The 16,798-nt window shown below is 35.1% G+C and overlaps 1 protein-coding gene across 1 annotated transcript in view; it reads right to left on the minus strand.

Moving 5' to 3' along the window:
• The window catches only part of LOC136034804 (uncharacterized), a 55,283-nt gene extending 41,608 nt beyond the window's left edge, over positions 1–13,675 (minus strand). Inside the window, exon 1 of the mRNA XM_065716220.1 lies at positions 13,435–13,675. Coding sequence (XP_065572292.1) covers positions 13,435–13,675 — 241 coding nt within the window. The remainder of the gene's footprint in view (positions 1–13,434) is intronic.
• Positions 13,676–16,798: the final 3,123 nt, after the last annotated feature.

Genomic DNA, 16,798 nt, shown 5'->3' on the forward strand with positions numbered 1-16,798 from the left:
AGGGAGAACATTTTCTTTTAAATTAATGAGTATCTGAAACTTACTACTTATGCGGTAACTTACCAAAGTTATCGGTAACTTATTTGGTAAGAGTAAGTTTCGAAATTTACCGGTAAATCTCGCACACTATACAAGCCCCTTCTCTTCCCTATTAAGCATAAAGCTTTTTCAGTAATATTCCTGGCTGCAGTCCTAACTTTATTCTCTATGACACCATCAGCAGCTTCATAAATTTTTTTTTCTAGAATTATCCCAACCATCTTCCACATTGTCAAATTTTAAACTCTGAAGTTTAGCATTCAACTGTTCCTGGAAAGTTTCTCTCAAGTTCTCATCCTTCAATCTACCGACATCAGAACTTCCCGGGAGGCAGTTACCCTTCCGAAATTTCAGCTTTAAATCAACCCGAAGCACTACTAGATGACGATGCTTACTTTTAATATTGATAACAGCACTCCTATATAACCTAGCATCTTATATTGATCTTGTCAGTCTCCGGTTACTATAACATAATCAATAAGGTTTGCTGTCATACCATCATGTGAATACCATTTCAACTTACTGACCATTTTATGACCAAACACCGTATTGGTTATGACTAGATTGTTATGCCTATAAAATTGCAAACGTCTGTAGCTATTACAGTTTTCTTTTGCTACGCCAAACTTAACCTAACTGACCCAACTGATACCCTGAACTTTTTAGTCATAAAATGAGCAATTACTATTCTATTATCCCAGCGTAAACAAGACTTAGCAGCTTCCTTATTCATCATGAGCCCTACTTCCTGTCTATGTCCCCCATCCTTCGTGCCTGAGTAACAAATCGTCACGTGATGATATAATCACCGCGTGATATCATTAGGTGATATGAATCTATATCACCTAATTTCATGTTTCCTACCCTTGGGGTACGAGTTTTTACAATAGTCATTTTTTACGTCGTTCCAATTTCATGTTCTTACATCACTGAAACCATTTTAGCCTCAGGAAAACAATTATCCCGGAAACCAGTGCAGGACGGGGATCACATATCTTCTCAAGTTTACACCAAAGCGCTTAGAACCAGACAGCAAGAAGTCCCTGGGACCTTCAGTATGAATAGAGGCTTTGTGCAATCCTGGACCCATCTTGGTCACAGCATGGTTTTCAGCACTTAGAGATGCTCTTCTATCAACAGGAGTCGAAATCCTGCACAGGCAGTCTCAAGCCTATTACCTCCTACTCATTGCATATTAATGCCTAAAAATATTATGTTGCTACGGGGAGGCAGTCCATAGTAGATAAATTAGCTAGGAAGAGGTTTTTCAGCCCGAAAACGCCCGTCAAACAGACCAAGCCTAGAAGAATTATCAATTAATCAGAATCCCGTTCGAATGCTGTGTCGTTTACTATGTTATGATTTTCTCGAAGGGCGCCACTCTTCAAGAGGGAATAGAGTTGACCACAAGGTCCCAGTCTTGCAGGTAACCCCAGAGGGTCTTGGATGTCCTTTGCAGAGGCCGTTCCCCTATTGCCACTTGGGGACACGCTGAGTGGCCTGGGGGAGGCCTCTAGGACTGTCAAGCTGGCCATACAAGACGGCAGCATAAATAGGGGTAAATACAAAGCAAAGTTGGGGCAATTTTACATCGGATAGTTACAATTTTACTAAAAATAATTTAATGCACTACGCTTCTGTTAAACGCTCAATTTCCCATACTTGCATTATTATTTTTTGCACCTAATTTTGAAAAGTATACATTATATAGTATTGAATTTTGAGCGGCAAAACGTGACATCGCTTAATGAGGTAAAATAGCAAATCCAAAAGCAAAAAAGAAAACGCAGAGTACTAATAGAATTTCACAGATTGGTTATTGAATTTCTTTTTATATGATACAATTTCATGCTTATACACAGGAGAGGAAAGTGGTCCCTAAAAGTGATTAAAAACATTCCAGGGAATGGGTAACCTGAAAAATTTCAGAGACAGGGTAAGGAACGGGTGAGAGTTGCAGTAAAAAAGCAAAAATATCATATATTTCCTCATATAAAATACTGTTGTGTCTTTTTATTTAGGGAGGGGGAGAGTCAAATGTCAGTGTGTCCATTGGACAAGCACTTGTGCATCAGGCCCGCAGTGAGTTATATTGTTGCAATATCTTTGTCAGTGTTGTCCCGTAAAAATTATGCACATGCCCAAAAAGTTAGACGATAGCCAAATCCAAATTTTTTAAAATTATCCTCTTGTCTAGATTGATTTAATAAATACGTTCAACAACTATTTTTGCCCGCTGGACTCATCTTTTCATACCATTCTTGTTCTATTTATGCCTGAGAATCATAATTTTCCAAGATTTTTTTTTGCAAAATTGCGAAGTTTCTAAGAGATTAGTTTTTGTCAGTTTTACCATATTTAAAAGCGAAAACAACAAGCAAAATTAATTTTTTTGGATTTGACAGTGCTACTTACACTAATAATGTGGGGATTCCCGAAGATAACTACACATTCAAAGGAAAGCTAAACCTCCTTCAGATGTTTGGGGCCACTTGCTTCTAGCTTGTTTTTCCGCTGATTTCCACGCATGTTCCTTATTTTTTTTAAATTGTGCACCCACTGGTGCCAAAGCTGTATAACTGGAGCTATTATTTTTTTTATCAAAATTGAATTCCTGTTTTCTTGATTTTCTAACGATATTTATGGTTGTGTAATTTCCCACCTAACTAGGCTAATTCAAACGATCACATTTAAATTTCACTGTCTTTGGTAATCTAATGGTAAATTTAAGGAGAGCTTAGACAAGAAAGCGGCCTACATTTAAGTAAGTACTTTTATTGAAAAGAATAATACCCTAATAGAAATTCAAATAAGAAGTATCTGCAGAAATGAAAGTTTTAAAACTGACTGATTGAACTTATGACACATTTCGAGCCGGTCTAAAACCTGAAAATGTGGTTTTGGAGGTGAAAAAAATTTTGACATGGTGGACCACTCAGAGCTAATTCGGGCTCTTGACTCATTTGGAGTTAAAGGTTCAAGCATGGAATGATTTTCATTATACCTATTCAACCAGTACCAGATGGTTCGAAATGGTTCACTTTCACAGGGGGGAAAGAAAATAGAGCAAAATATCTCATAAAGTTCAATCCCAGGGCCCATCTTTTCATCATTTCAGTTGATCAAGAGAAATATTACCAGTCAGAGGCTGGGTTCAACCTGTTTGCGGATGGTATTTTGCTTTTCCTAGCGATGCCTTCACATGATATTTTGTGTAACAAAACTAACATCGCAGTGTCTTTTTAAAATTTTAAGAACAAAACCTGATTATTTTAGAAATGTCTTTCATTGTGTATTGTAGACGCTTAGTCATGAATTATCAAATCACAGTTAGAAGAAATGTGGTAAAAGGAGCAGTGGCAACAAACGTTTAATATTGATGAAAGCCTATCATAGGCAGTGCATAAGCGGTGCCTAAGTATAGAGCGATGTGGGCACAATGAATTATTTGATTAATTTTTTCTTCTTCTTTTGTTTTTGTTTTTTTAGACCAGGATACTTCGTATAGAAGGGGTTGTCGTAAAAGCTTCGAAAAGGGCTCATTCAACTGGAAATTGAAAGGGTTAGTGCCCTATTTAATAGTCAAAAATGATTGGAGGGCAACAAGCCTCTCCCCCACGTCCATCATTTCTACAAACACATCGAATCAAAATTTTCATTTAACCATTTTGTTCAGCATAGCTGAAAGATCCGGAAATTATGTCTTTGAGGATGACACCTCCCCCCAAAAGCCCTCAGGGCAAGGGTTGTAAGTTATACACTGGGGACATATAAGGTGTTTATAGAAAGTGTGGTCGTACATACTTCTAGCGGGACTCATTTAATTGGTAAAAGACGTTCTAGTGTCCTTTTTAAGAGTCAAAGTGATCGGGGGCATATAACCCCTATCCCAACACGTCTACAGCTCTTAGAACAGGGGTTGTAAGGTTTTTATTGAAAGGGTGGTCGTACAGACTTCGGAGAGACCTCATTGGATTAGAAACCAGAAGTTCTAGTGCTCTTTTTAAGAGTCAAAGTGATCAGAGGATTGCTACCATGTCGTATTTTACCCAAATGCACCCGATAGAACTTTTGAGATAGCCATTTGTTCAAAACAGTCTAAAGATCACATAACAAGGCCTTTGAGGTAACCCTTCAAAGTTTGGGGATAAGGGCTGTAAGTTATGTCCCGGGGGTGTATACGGTTTTTATGGAAGGGGTGGTCAAGTCAACTTTAGAGGAGGCATATTTGATTGAAAGTGTATAGTTCTAGTTACCTTTTAAGAGTCAAACGTGATGGAGGGCTGCTAACTCTCTCCTCCCTAAGATTGTCTTTTCCCCAAACACATTCGATCAAAATTGCGAGATAACCGTTTTGTTACCAATGGTCCAAAGAGCATATAACAATGTCTTCTGGGTGGACATAACTACCCCTTGCCCGAACCCAATGGTAAGGATTGTCAGTTATGCCCCAGGGCATATAAGGTTTCTATTGAACGGGTGATCGAGCAAACTTTGGATCGGATGGGATTCATTTCATTGGAAGTCAGAAGTTTCAGTGCCCACCAAAAGTTTAAGAGAACTATATTTTTTTCAGCATAATTGAAAGGTTCAGTAATTATGTCTTTGGGGATGTCAACCTTCCTACAGTCCTCAGCATAAGCGCTGTAAGTTAGGCAATTCGTTCATTGTTTACATATAGTATAAGTCATTAAGAAAGGTATGCACGTTTGAGCTCTACTTTCCAAGAAGACGAAGGGAATTCTGATGAGCCGTTCAGAGAAAGTTGAGGGGAGTGTTGAACTAAATCAAAACACATTATGTGTATACAGATTTTCAAAAGGCCATAATTCAGGAATGACTGAGTTTATTCATTTGGAACTTTCAGGAAATGATAAGGAAGATGATCAAAAAGGCAATATTTGCATACTATTAATACTACTGCCACTACCACCCCGACTGGTACCACACTGCTCCATTTACAATATTGATGGGAAATTTGAACTAAATCAAAAGACACTATCTGCATGCACATTGTCGAAAGAGCATATTTCAAGAATTGATTTGGGTATTAACTTGGAACTTTCAGAGAATGATTAAAGGGGAAGATCATCTAAACAAAAGACAATTTGTAAACACAACTTCTAATACTATTATCCCTGCTACATTTACTACTACTAGTACAACTACTTCTATTGCAACTACTTGTAGGGCTAGGAGCACTGAGATGGGAATTTCAAGAATATCAATCCTACTACTGTGACTACTATGACAAAAAATACCTAAGGCGAATTTTTCAACGAATTTTGAGGGGGAAGGGGGGTGAACTGAATGACAGCACGCCGTCTGTATGCAGGTTGTCAAAAGGGCTTAAAAGCATTATCCTTGGGAAAGTTTGGTGTGTGAAGTTGAAACTAACAGGGCTTGTTGAGGGGGTGTTGAACTAACCAAAAGAAATATTCACATCCTAATGCTACTGTTTCTACTCATACTACTACTACTGCTATTATTATTACTGCTATTGCCAATAAAGCTAAAGCTACTACTATTAACTCTAGTGCTACTACTACTACTACTTCTGCTAATAAAACTAAGGCATTAAGGTCAAAAATTTCGGATATATTAAAACTGTACGGAATTAGGTCAAAACACACTATGCCCACACGGGTTGTCAAGAGGCCGTGTCAGAAACACTTCAGGAATAGTTGATGGTATTAAGTTGAAACTTTCAGCGTGTATCGAAGGGGATGTTGAAGAAACCAAAGGTGCTATGCGCATGTCGTTACTAATGCTACTACAGCAGTAAGGAATATTTAGTCAGATGTTGAACTAAATCAAAATGAACTATGAGCAGGTAGACTTTCAAAAAGATGACAAAGCAATATCTTAAGAACGATTTAAATTATTAAGTTAGACCTTTAAGGGTAAGTTGTGGCGGATTTTGAACTAGCAAGAAGACAGTAGGTGTAATTAATACTAACACTATAGTTACTGCAACTAATGACACTAAGGGTATTAAGGTGAAACTTTTAGGGATGTTCAGGGGCAGTTTCAATTATATTAGGATGTTTAGGTTTTCAAAAAGACATATAAGCAATATCATAGACAGCACCACTCTACAATAGCTAGAAATGTCACTAAAATTTTTAAAGGAGCTAATTTGAATCAAAATTATGAGTTACAGGGCCCATTTTAAGAGTAAAAAGAGATTGGAGGGCAAGCATCCCTTCTCTCAAGCCCATTCATTTTCCAAGCACATCGAGTCAAAATTTTAAACAAAAATTTTGTTCAGGATAGTAGAACGATCTATAAACTATGTCTCTAGGGATTTTGAGCATGTCAGCCCCCCGAAATTATGCAACTGGCCTATTATGCTTTAAAACTCAATGTTGTTTTAAAACTAAATCAACAGCCATTTTGTTCAGGATAGAAGAACGGTCCAGAAACTATGCCTCTAGGGATATTGGGCATGTCAACCCCCCCCCCCAAATTATGCAATTGACGCATTATGCTTTAAAACTCGATGTTGCTTTAAAACTAAATAAAAAAGCATTTTGTTAATGGTTGCAAACAAGACACTTCAGCATTACATCAAGAAAGACTGGAGGTATTAAACTTACTATTGCTACTATTACCACTATCACTACACTGAAACCACTATTACTACTTCTGCTCTTACAATTTAAATAACTTAAATGTAAGTATACCCAGGTTGTCAAAGAGCATAGATAGAATGATATTGGGGAATGATATTCTGGGAATGATATTAGGTTTTATTTTCCAGATCAAATTGAGGAGATATAAAATTAAATTAAAAAATGCTATTTGTGTCAGGATTAAAAGCTATTTAAAAAATTTCTTCAACATACAAATAACAAGCCAAACTATGGATTCCAATAGAAAAAACTGAAGAGATATAAAATATTTTTTTCCATCAAAATACTATGTCAATAAAAAACGAACGTAAATCAATTTAAAAACGTTTTTTTCACAAAACAAGTTTTTCAAAGAAAAATGAGCAGAAATAAACTCAAATAACCTCCAAGCAAAAAACTACCACAAATTTCTATCAATAAATAAATGAAACTCAAAACAAACAAAAATTACAACAAATATCCAAGTCAAACTCAAACTCAAAACGAGCAAAATTTAATATGAGTAGGGCTGATCTTCCCCAATGCTTTCTTAAGACCAAAACATAATTTGCGCTTTACAGGGAACAAAATACATTTTAAACGTTTTCGCTTTTTTTACTTTAATAAATACCAAGTTATTAAAATTTCAAGGAATAAATGTCAGTATATACGAAATAAACTGTCAATCCACAGTCATTATTTTTTTTAATTTGTCTTTTTTTGTCTTTAATTTCTAAGACTTTTTTCGTTGTGTTTTGTAGACCCTTATTCACTAAGGGAAAGCTAAACCTGGTCCGTCATGTCCCAGCCCCCCCATGGCCGGTGCACCCCTCCCCTCACAAAGAAATAATATTGATATTTTACATCAAAACTTATTAGAACCTAACCCTGGTTCTCAATGTTCCTGCCACCCTATCCTGATCCCCTGCCCTCCGTGCCCCACCTCCCTGACCCTCCCTGTTCCATAGCCCCTGTGCCCCTGGCACTCCATGGCCCATGCCTTCCACTTCTTTTTTATTTTTTCAACTTTGTTTAACATCTTTAAAGGACACTGTATACTTGTAACAAAAAATTTTGTTACGAAATTTTTATGGAGTATTTTTCTTTAAGAAAAACATCTTTATACTGACATTTTTTTCGGGAGCTTTCAGGATGTTTCAGGAGAGAATCTTGTAATGACACTTCACGTAACTTTTTATTTTAAATGAATGAAAACGTTTCTCTTAATAATATTCCCTTTTTTTGTATTGACAATTAGTGGCGCAGTTTCATTGAAATCCTTTTTGGATGGGGCAAAGTTAGAGCCAATTTCCCAAACCAAGTGAAAATGACAGTGAAAACTGAAAAAAGAGCTGTATAGTACCATAAAGGCAAGGATATACTAAAGAAAACTGACCCGTTTCTGTGGATGCTTGAATATACAAGCTTGTTTTAGTTTTTGACAAGATTCTTGATGAAGCCAAATTTTAGCCATGGGGTGGGCAAACTGGGGTACAGGAGGAGCAGATGTTCCCCTGCCCAATAATAATATATGCCACTGTTGAGAATCCATGGAAGGCAAACTTCAGTAATTTTTTTTTCTTTTTTACGACAATGGAAAGGTTTTTCTTTAACAACACTGACGTAATTTTTTTTTCTTCTTTTTTTTGTAGTGACAATTCACATAAGACAAAACTTTAGTTAATTAATTAACTTTTTAGCCAATGGAAAGGTTTTTTCCTTAATAAAACTCCCGTAATGTTTTATTGTAATGACACTTCACGTTTTGTGATGACAATTCGCATTAGACAAAACTTGAGCGAATTTTCTTCTTTTTAAGGCAATGTAAAGGCTTTTTTTTTCCTTAACAACATTCACACAGTTTTTTTTTGTTTTTTTTTAATGTAATGACAATTCACGTTAGATGTAACTTTAGTCAATTTTTTTTCTTTTTTCAGACAATGAAATTCTTTTTTTTTCAGTGACAACGTTCAAGTAATGTATTTTACTTGATATTTTTTTGCAATGACATTTCACGTAAGACGGAAATTTAGTTATTTTTTTTTCTTTTTAAGGCAATTGAGAGGTCTTTTTCCCGTTAACAACATTCGCGTAATGTTTTTTGAAAAGACGATTTAGAGAGAGAGAGAGAGATCGGTATATCATAGCATAGCTAAATTCAGTTTTTTTACAAAAATCGTACATTTAAAAAAAAATTACACACTACAACTCAGCATTAAAAAATGATGTGAAGAAAGGCACAAATGAGTTGGCGTAACGATTAGTTCGTACTTTAGGGGGTAAAAGTTTATTTTTAACCGAGTTCGGCTATTGGGAGGGGCTGGTTGGGGTAGTATTGATCGGTTGCTCTTATTGGCTAGGACAGATTTTCTAAATTGCTGAATAAGGTGTTCCAGCTGGACTTTAAGTGGAGATAAATTTAATTTAGCGACGGCTTGATCATAAGGTATGTCACGGTTTTGGAGTATAATCCTTGTTGCTCTTTTCTGGACGCACTCTATGTCGCGTAATAGGTATGCTGTGCGGATAGCAGATGGACCCCACACCGGGCACGCGTACTCGAACAACAGGCAAACATAACACATGTAGGCATGGAGAAGACTTTCAGTATCACACAGCATGAACCTTCAGTCTTTTTTTTTTTAAGTAATGGAAAGGGGTTTTTTCCTTAACAATATTCACGTAATATTTTTTTTGTAATGATAATTCACGAAAGACGAAACTTTGGTCATTTTTTTTTTCTTTTGTGTGGCAATGGAAAAGTTATTTTCCTTTTACAGCACTCAAATAATGTTTTTTAAGTAATGACAATTCAGATAAAACGAAACTTCAGTCAATTAATATCGTTTTAAAGGCAATAGAAAGTTGTTTTTTTTCCTTTTCAAGTTTCAAGTTATTTATTTTTTGTGATGACCATTCATATAAGACAAAACTTTAGTCATTTATTTTCTTTTTTAAGGCAATGAAAATGTTTTTTTCCTTAACAACATTCAGGTAAAAATTTTTTGTAATGACAATTTACGTAAAACAAAACTTTGGCCAATTTTTCTTTTTTAAGGTAATAGAAAGTTTCTTTTTCCTTAACAACATTTGCATAACTTTTTTGTAATGGCAATTTACATAAGACAAAACTTTAGTTGGTTTTTCCTTTTGTATGCAATGGGAAGGTTTTTTTCCCAAAGAAGATCACTTTGATATCATGATGAAATCACAACAACAAGCATTAAACACTAGAGACACATGGATTCACAAAATGAAGAGAGAGAAATCATATGGATAACAAGAAGGAACAAGAAATTGAAACTTACAAGGAAATTGAAGCTTAACGGCTTGCTGAAGGGGATGTTAAACTAACCAAAAGATGATATTTGAATCCTAATGCTACTGCTTCTACTCATGCTAATGCTACTGCTACTAAAGCCAACACTGGTACTATTAATTCTACTGCTACTACTGTTACTACTACTACTGCTGCTGAAGCTAAGGGGCATTAAGGCAAAATATTTTGGAAAAATTTAACTCAAAAACACTGTGACCATACTGGTTGAGAAGAGAACGTATCAGGAATGCTTCATGAACAGTTTATATCATTAAGTAGAAACTTCCAGTGTCTGTCAAGGGGGATGTTGAAGAAAACCAAAGGTGCTATGTGCATGCTGCTCCAACCACTACTACACAAGATAAGGGTATTAAGGTGAAGCTTTCAATGAATATTTAGGCAGACGTTGAACAAAATAAAAACGAACTATGAGCATGTAGATCATCAAAAGATGACAAAGCAATATCTGAAGAACAGCTTACATTATTAAGTTGGACCTTTTAGGGTAAGTTCTGGCAGATTTTGAAATAGCCAGAAAACACAGTGTGTTTACTTTTAATGCTACTTTTACAGTTACTATCACTAATAAAACTAAGGGCATTAAGGTAAAACTTTTAGGGAACATTTAGGGGGAGTTTCAATTACACAAAAAGAATTTATGCATGCCGGTTTTCAAAAGGACATAGAAGCAATACCATAGGCAGCAATGCTCTATCATAGCAAGTAGCCTAATATCATTGAAACTTTTAAATGAGCTAATCCAAATGGAAAATAAAAGTTCCATGGCCCGTTTTAAGAGTTTAATGTAACTGGAGGGCAAGCAGCCCTTTTCCTTAGATCATAATTATCAAAACACTTTTATTCAAAATTTTGATACAGCCATTTTGTTCAGCCTAGTTGAACAGTCCAATAACTATGTCTCTAGGGATATTGGGTAAGTACACCCCCCCCCCAAAGTCATGCAACTTATTCATTATGTTTTAAAACTAAATGTTGCTTTAAAACTAAATCAAAACACATGCTTTGTATGCTGGTTGCCATCAGCAATATCCCAACAGTGACTGAGGGTATTAACTTGAAACTTCCAGGGATATTACTGCTTCTGAATCAGAATAGTGTAATTGTATACAAGTTTTCAAAGAGCATAGGAAAAAAATATTTGGAAACGTAATAAGTTTTTTTTTTCAGATCAACTAGAGGCACTATAAAACTAAATTGAAAAATAATATTTGTGTCAGTATTTTCAAAATGGTGTATGTTGCAAAAAATTGTTGAAGAAGCTACTCCAAAGTACAAATCACAAAGCCAAACAATGGATTCTTACAAAAAAAAAAGATATATAATATGATTTTCTTTTCATAAAAAAGATTGTGTCAATAAAAAACAAAATTAATTTAAAAAATTCTTTGTGTAAAACAACTTTGTCAAAGAAAAGTAAAGAACTCCATTACACCAAAAATAAGTAGAGATTAAATTAAACAATCTACCAAGTGTACAACAACCACAAATCACCATCAATAAATAAATGTAATCCAAAACAAACAAAATTATGATAAATTACCAATTCGATCTCAAAACAAGCAGAAATTATCAGAATTAGGGCTGACAACCCACCATCCCTTCTCAAGACCAAAACATAATTTGCACTTTATTGAAAAAAAAATATTAAATATTTTCTCTCTTTTAACTTTAATAAATCGAAATTTGGGGGGACAGAAACATCTGGGGGGGGGGGGTCCCTGAGGAGACAAATTCTCTGCAGGAGAAAATATCCATATAAGAATTCTTCATGGCAGAAATTCTCTAAGAGGAAATTTTCCACAGAAGAATCTTTCCATCAGGGAAGATAGATTTCCAGGGAAAATTACCATGGAGGATTTCTGGCATGATTTAAAAAACAATTAGAAATTAAATAAAAAAAATATTTTTTCAGATGAAAGTAGGCTATGGAGAATTTTTCAGGCAGAAATGTCCAATGAAATTTCCTTGGGGTAACTTTCAGCAAGGATGGAATTGTCTTGAAGAATTTCCAAGGATGGATTTTACATGGGACAAACTATCCATGGAGGAATTTTGTGCAGGAGAAATTATCCATGCAGATGGGGGGGGGCAAATTTCCTAGCATTATCTGAAAAGTAATCAGAAATTAGATTTTATCAACTGAAAGTAAAGAGCAACATTAAAACTTCAGATAAACATAAACTATTCTATATCTGAGGGGGTTTTGCCTCCTCGTTTATACCTTGCTCTATAAAAGTTTGACTTTTGTCCCAGTTCTTTATGAACAACTCCTATAACACAAGGGTTATTCAATTAAATTTAATTAAATTAAAATGTTATTCAATGAAAAGTAAAGGGCTAAAATACTCATAAAATTCTAGTTGATTGACTTCTTTCTATCTCAGAAAGGGGTTAGGTCAGGAAAATGAAACTTTCAGGGATGGATCTACAGGCTAAAGCATGTCCTGGGAATGTATTTTGAAGTACTTACCTCTACTCCTTCTCTCTCTAGAGAACCCTAACCTTTTATGACCTTTAAAAATATGTGTGTTATAAAAGTGAAATCTTGCAAAATAGATCTTCTGCTTGAACAAAGTACATCAAAATTGTTTTCAGCTTCACAACTTTGTTCAATCCCAATTTATAAGGTTTTAAAGATGTACAAATACATTCCCTAAATTTTGAAAAAAAAAAACATTGATATGGCTCAGAATTCTACTCAAATAACAGGAATTGCATTTTCAGAACTAGAGGCAGAGAAAAACTGGTAACTGAAAATTAAGGTAAAATATTGTTTCATCAAAATTTCAATAGGTATAGGCCAGTCATGTAGGCAAATTTCACGGATCTCTAGAGGGAGAAGGAGTGGAGGTGGGTACTTTAAAATAGCTTCCTGGGATGTACTTTAGCCTGTAGACTCATCCCTGAAAGTTTCATTTTCCTAACCTAACCCCTCTCTGAGATAGCATGAAGTCCTTCAACTAGAATTTTACCTAAAATACCTTCCTGGGACATACTCTAGCCTTTAGACCCATCCCTGAAAGTTTTATTTTTCCTAACCTAACCCCTTTCCAAGATAGACATAGGCTAAGTCACTAAACTAGAATTTCCCTTATGGTCTTTTTAGATGGAGAAATTTAGGTAAGCCCTATGGGTATTTTATAGAAGTATAGAAGATTCAATTTACTTAATAGAAAAATAAAGAAATGCATTGCTATGGCTATTTCTAAGACTATAAGGAAGGCTGAGTGCAGTGTTGGAGAAATAACCATAAAATTTGCAAAGAGCACAAAATAAAGAATCTAATATAGCCTAGTCTTTGTAATTCGTTTAGGCCTAGCCTAGTAGGCTATGTTTCCTTTAGAAGTAGCTAAGAGTTGATATGTAGTGGATGGAGCATGCCAGTAAAGGTTCTGAGATCATAATTATCTAAACAAACTGAACTAGCAAAAATTGCGGTACCTAAGTCATCTTCTTGTTTAATTATTCTGTTCCAACTGTGAAACTGAAAAAAGGATGAGTTGTCTTGAAGCTTGAGCTGCTGTGAGACAGCAAACTCACGTATTTCTGAAGATAAAATGCATCGAATAATTTGTTTTTGAAGACTACCATTAAAAGTGCCTTTAATCTTCAGTTCATTCTTTTCCAAAAGATTTACAATATTTTGCACCATAGCATCTGCTGCAATTTCAAATTTACTCATGTGTTGTTACCATACTGAAGCAACGTTTAACGCAAGTTTAGAATAAAAAATTGCCAAAATGACGATGAAGAATCTGTCCTATACTTTTTTCTGTCTCTGCCGAATGTTTAATCTGAATGTAGGTTAACGAAATATTTTCCAGAAACTACCTTATTTTCCATACCTCTAAGGTTAGAACCTAGCATTAAAAATCAAGTACATAAAGCTAATTGCTGAAATATTTTTGTTTCTGTATTTTGCTTTAAAGACGAATTAATTTACATTCCCTTAAATCGTACATAGTACAATAGCCTTGATATCATATTAAATTCCATTATGCAGGGGTAAAAGAATTATGATTCACTTACATGTGGTTACTTCAAAGGATTGTTGAGAGATTTAGTGCGAACCAGTCCAGACGCCACTTTTTCCGCATCAGGTCATTTTAACCACCAAGTTTGAATGAATCCAGGGAATAGATTTGATGGTTTGATTCTTAGGGATTCCGAAAATACTCAAATACGGTGGGAAAAGGAATGGTAGTGTTTAATACGTTTTGTAGCTCGTGGAGAAATATTACAAAATTTTCCTTTGTGTCTCTGCTTTTATTTAATTGAAAAAAGGCTTGATGATTACCCTGACAAGCAGATGCGTAAAAAAGGATAGGTGACTTATACTTACAGCAGCTTGAACAAATAGACCGAATTCCAAGCAGAAATATGATATTTATATTAAGGAGTTTTATTGCCCAAGTCAGTAGAAATAGGGATAGATGGTATCTTAGCCTACATAAATTCGGTAAAAGAAATAAAAATAGTAACGGTTATAGACTGCTGCAATTTTATAGGAATAACAATATAATTGGAACAAACGCACCATTTGGGAATAAAATTGCCCACAGGTTAACATGCTTTGCACATAATACAAGATGGTCAGCCTTATTGATTATATTAATGAAAGCTAAAAACTGACAAGATCGATAGCAAGATCGATATAAGGTATTAGGATATGAAATTGCGACAGTGGCAGACTCAGGGATGATAATTTGAGAGGAACTTATTTGGAATAGTCGAAAATTAAGCTATAAAGTCTAAAATTTGGTAATTTAGAATATACTCGGGATAATGTTAGGATAATAGTTTGTAAAGTAGCAAATAGTGTCTTGGGGAGATGCGTGGCCAAGTTTATCAGCATAATTGTTTTGAAGTCTAGTAAAGAAGTGAAGGGGCTATCACAAGAAGTATTCGGATGACAGGTCTTATAAATAATATACGGAAAGTGGAGTTGACTTTAAAATATGAATTAAGGAGGTGTGAAGTAGAGACTATGGATGAAATTGTTGAAGATCTGGCAAATGCAGCCAGTCGATATAGTATTAAAATAGTTATTGACTAGTTAAAAAAAATTGTAAGAGAAAAGTTATTCTTGACTTATCCCAGTTGGAACTGAGCCACAATTAGAATTAGTTATAAATAAAAAGAGATGGGCAGGAAAATTTTGAGAGTGTGCTAAACCGTTATAAAGTTTCAATAAATAATATAAAAACAGTGGAATAGTCTGTAGCATTTAAAAATTGAAGGAAAATTTATTCTCCGAGGAAGAACTAGAGAGCGTACTGAATGGATTTAAAAACAACAAAACCCCAAATGCTGAAAGTGTGCTAAGTGAGTATTTTGAATATGGTAGTTGCACACAGTATGGGTTGAAATGCTGAAGGTTAAGAATATGATTTTAGAAAATAAGAAGTATCTAGCGATTTTAGAAGGACTTGAATCAAACCCCTTTTTATGGAAGGTAACAGAGTTAGTGTGGCTGATTAACTCCTGACAGCAATTATCAGATAAGTATCTTTTTTTCATATTTTTTTTCTCTAAACACATTGCTGAGTCCCTGGCTTAAAGTATAAGCTAAGTATCTTTTTGTTCTTTTTAAGTAATTCCAAGCTTATTTCTTACTTTTTAGTTTTTTCTTTGATAGCTTCTTACGTCTTGAATGAATAAACCAGTTAATTAGAACAAAGAAAAAGGTCAGGTAGACAGTTACTCAACTGCTAATCACGACTCCCAGAAAACTTGGGTTCCAAGAATTCTTTTAGCCTCAACCAGTCGCTGATTATGAAAAATTACTCGGTTAAAAATTGCCATTATTGGTCAGAATGTCAAAGGTGAAACTCTGCGCTGAAGCACAGTGTCGTTGTAGGCATCTTCCTTTTAAGCGAGTTAGTTAGTTCATTTTTGCATATTGAACCCAATTTTGTAAGTTTTTTACAGTTTTTCAAGCCTATATTCTTTTAACTCAAATTTCAGATTTTGGAAGGTCTTGATGAGATTTTTTGTATTGAGATCATTCATCTCATATTTTGATGAGGGTGTTTTATGAGATAAGACAACCCTAAGTTTTTTATGCATATATAAAATTTGCCCATTCAGTGCTTACTACTACTACTACCAGCAACTCACCAAAGCACCAAGCAGCCTGAGGCCAACATAGCTACTCCACCTCAGATTAGCTACTCAGCTACATTTGCTTCTCCTCCGTCCCACCCTGTTCAAAGCCTCATTTTTACACACTCGCAGGAAGTACCCGTTAACTTTAAATATTTCTTCATGACATCCTCCCAACTCAACAGTTGATGACTTGCTTTCTGTTTAGCCTTAGTTTAGCTCATCCTCAAAACGTGACCTAGCCTTCTCAACCTTTCTCTCATTATAGCCGTAGAAAATGGGATTGAACCACACTTTTCATACAGTTTATTGTTTTAAATACGGTCAGTCAGCCGGGTACCCAAAACAATCGGTAGACAATTTCTCTGGAAAACATCTACAAAACCTTCATCCACTTCTTAGAACAGCCACGCTTGAGAGTTATATTTAACCACTGTCATCACTGTAGCTTCCAATATTTCAATCTTGGTTTGCAGACTTATTTTCCTGTTCTTTAAACTTTTTTGAACTGTTAAAAAATACCCTGAGCCTTGGCTTTTCTACTTTTAACATCTTCACTGCTTCCCCGTCTTTGCTAATTTGATACAACTCTGTTTGTGTCCGTGTTGTATCCTCAGAAAAATCTGCTGATCACAATGGTTAAGGAATCCTTGAAAACACACTTCAGTCCTTTGTTTCGATACAACTTTCATTGCTTATG

The sequence above is a fragment of the Artemia franciscana genome, chromosome 13, assembly GCF_032884065.1.
Source record: "Artemia franciscana chromosome 13, ASM3288406v1, whole genome shotgun sequence".
In the NCBI taxonomy this organism is placed as follows: Eukaryota; Metazoa; Arthropoda; class Branchiopoda; order Anostraca; family Artemiidae; genus Artemia; species Artemia franciscana.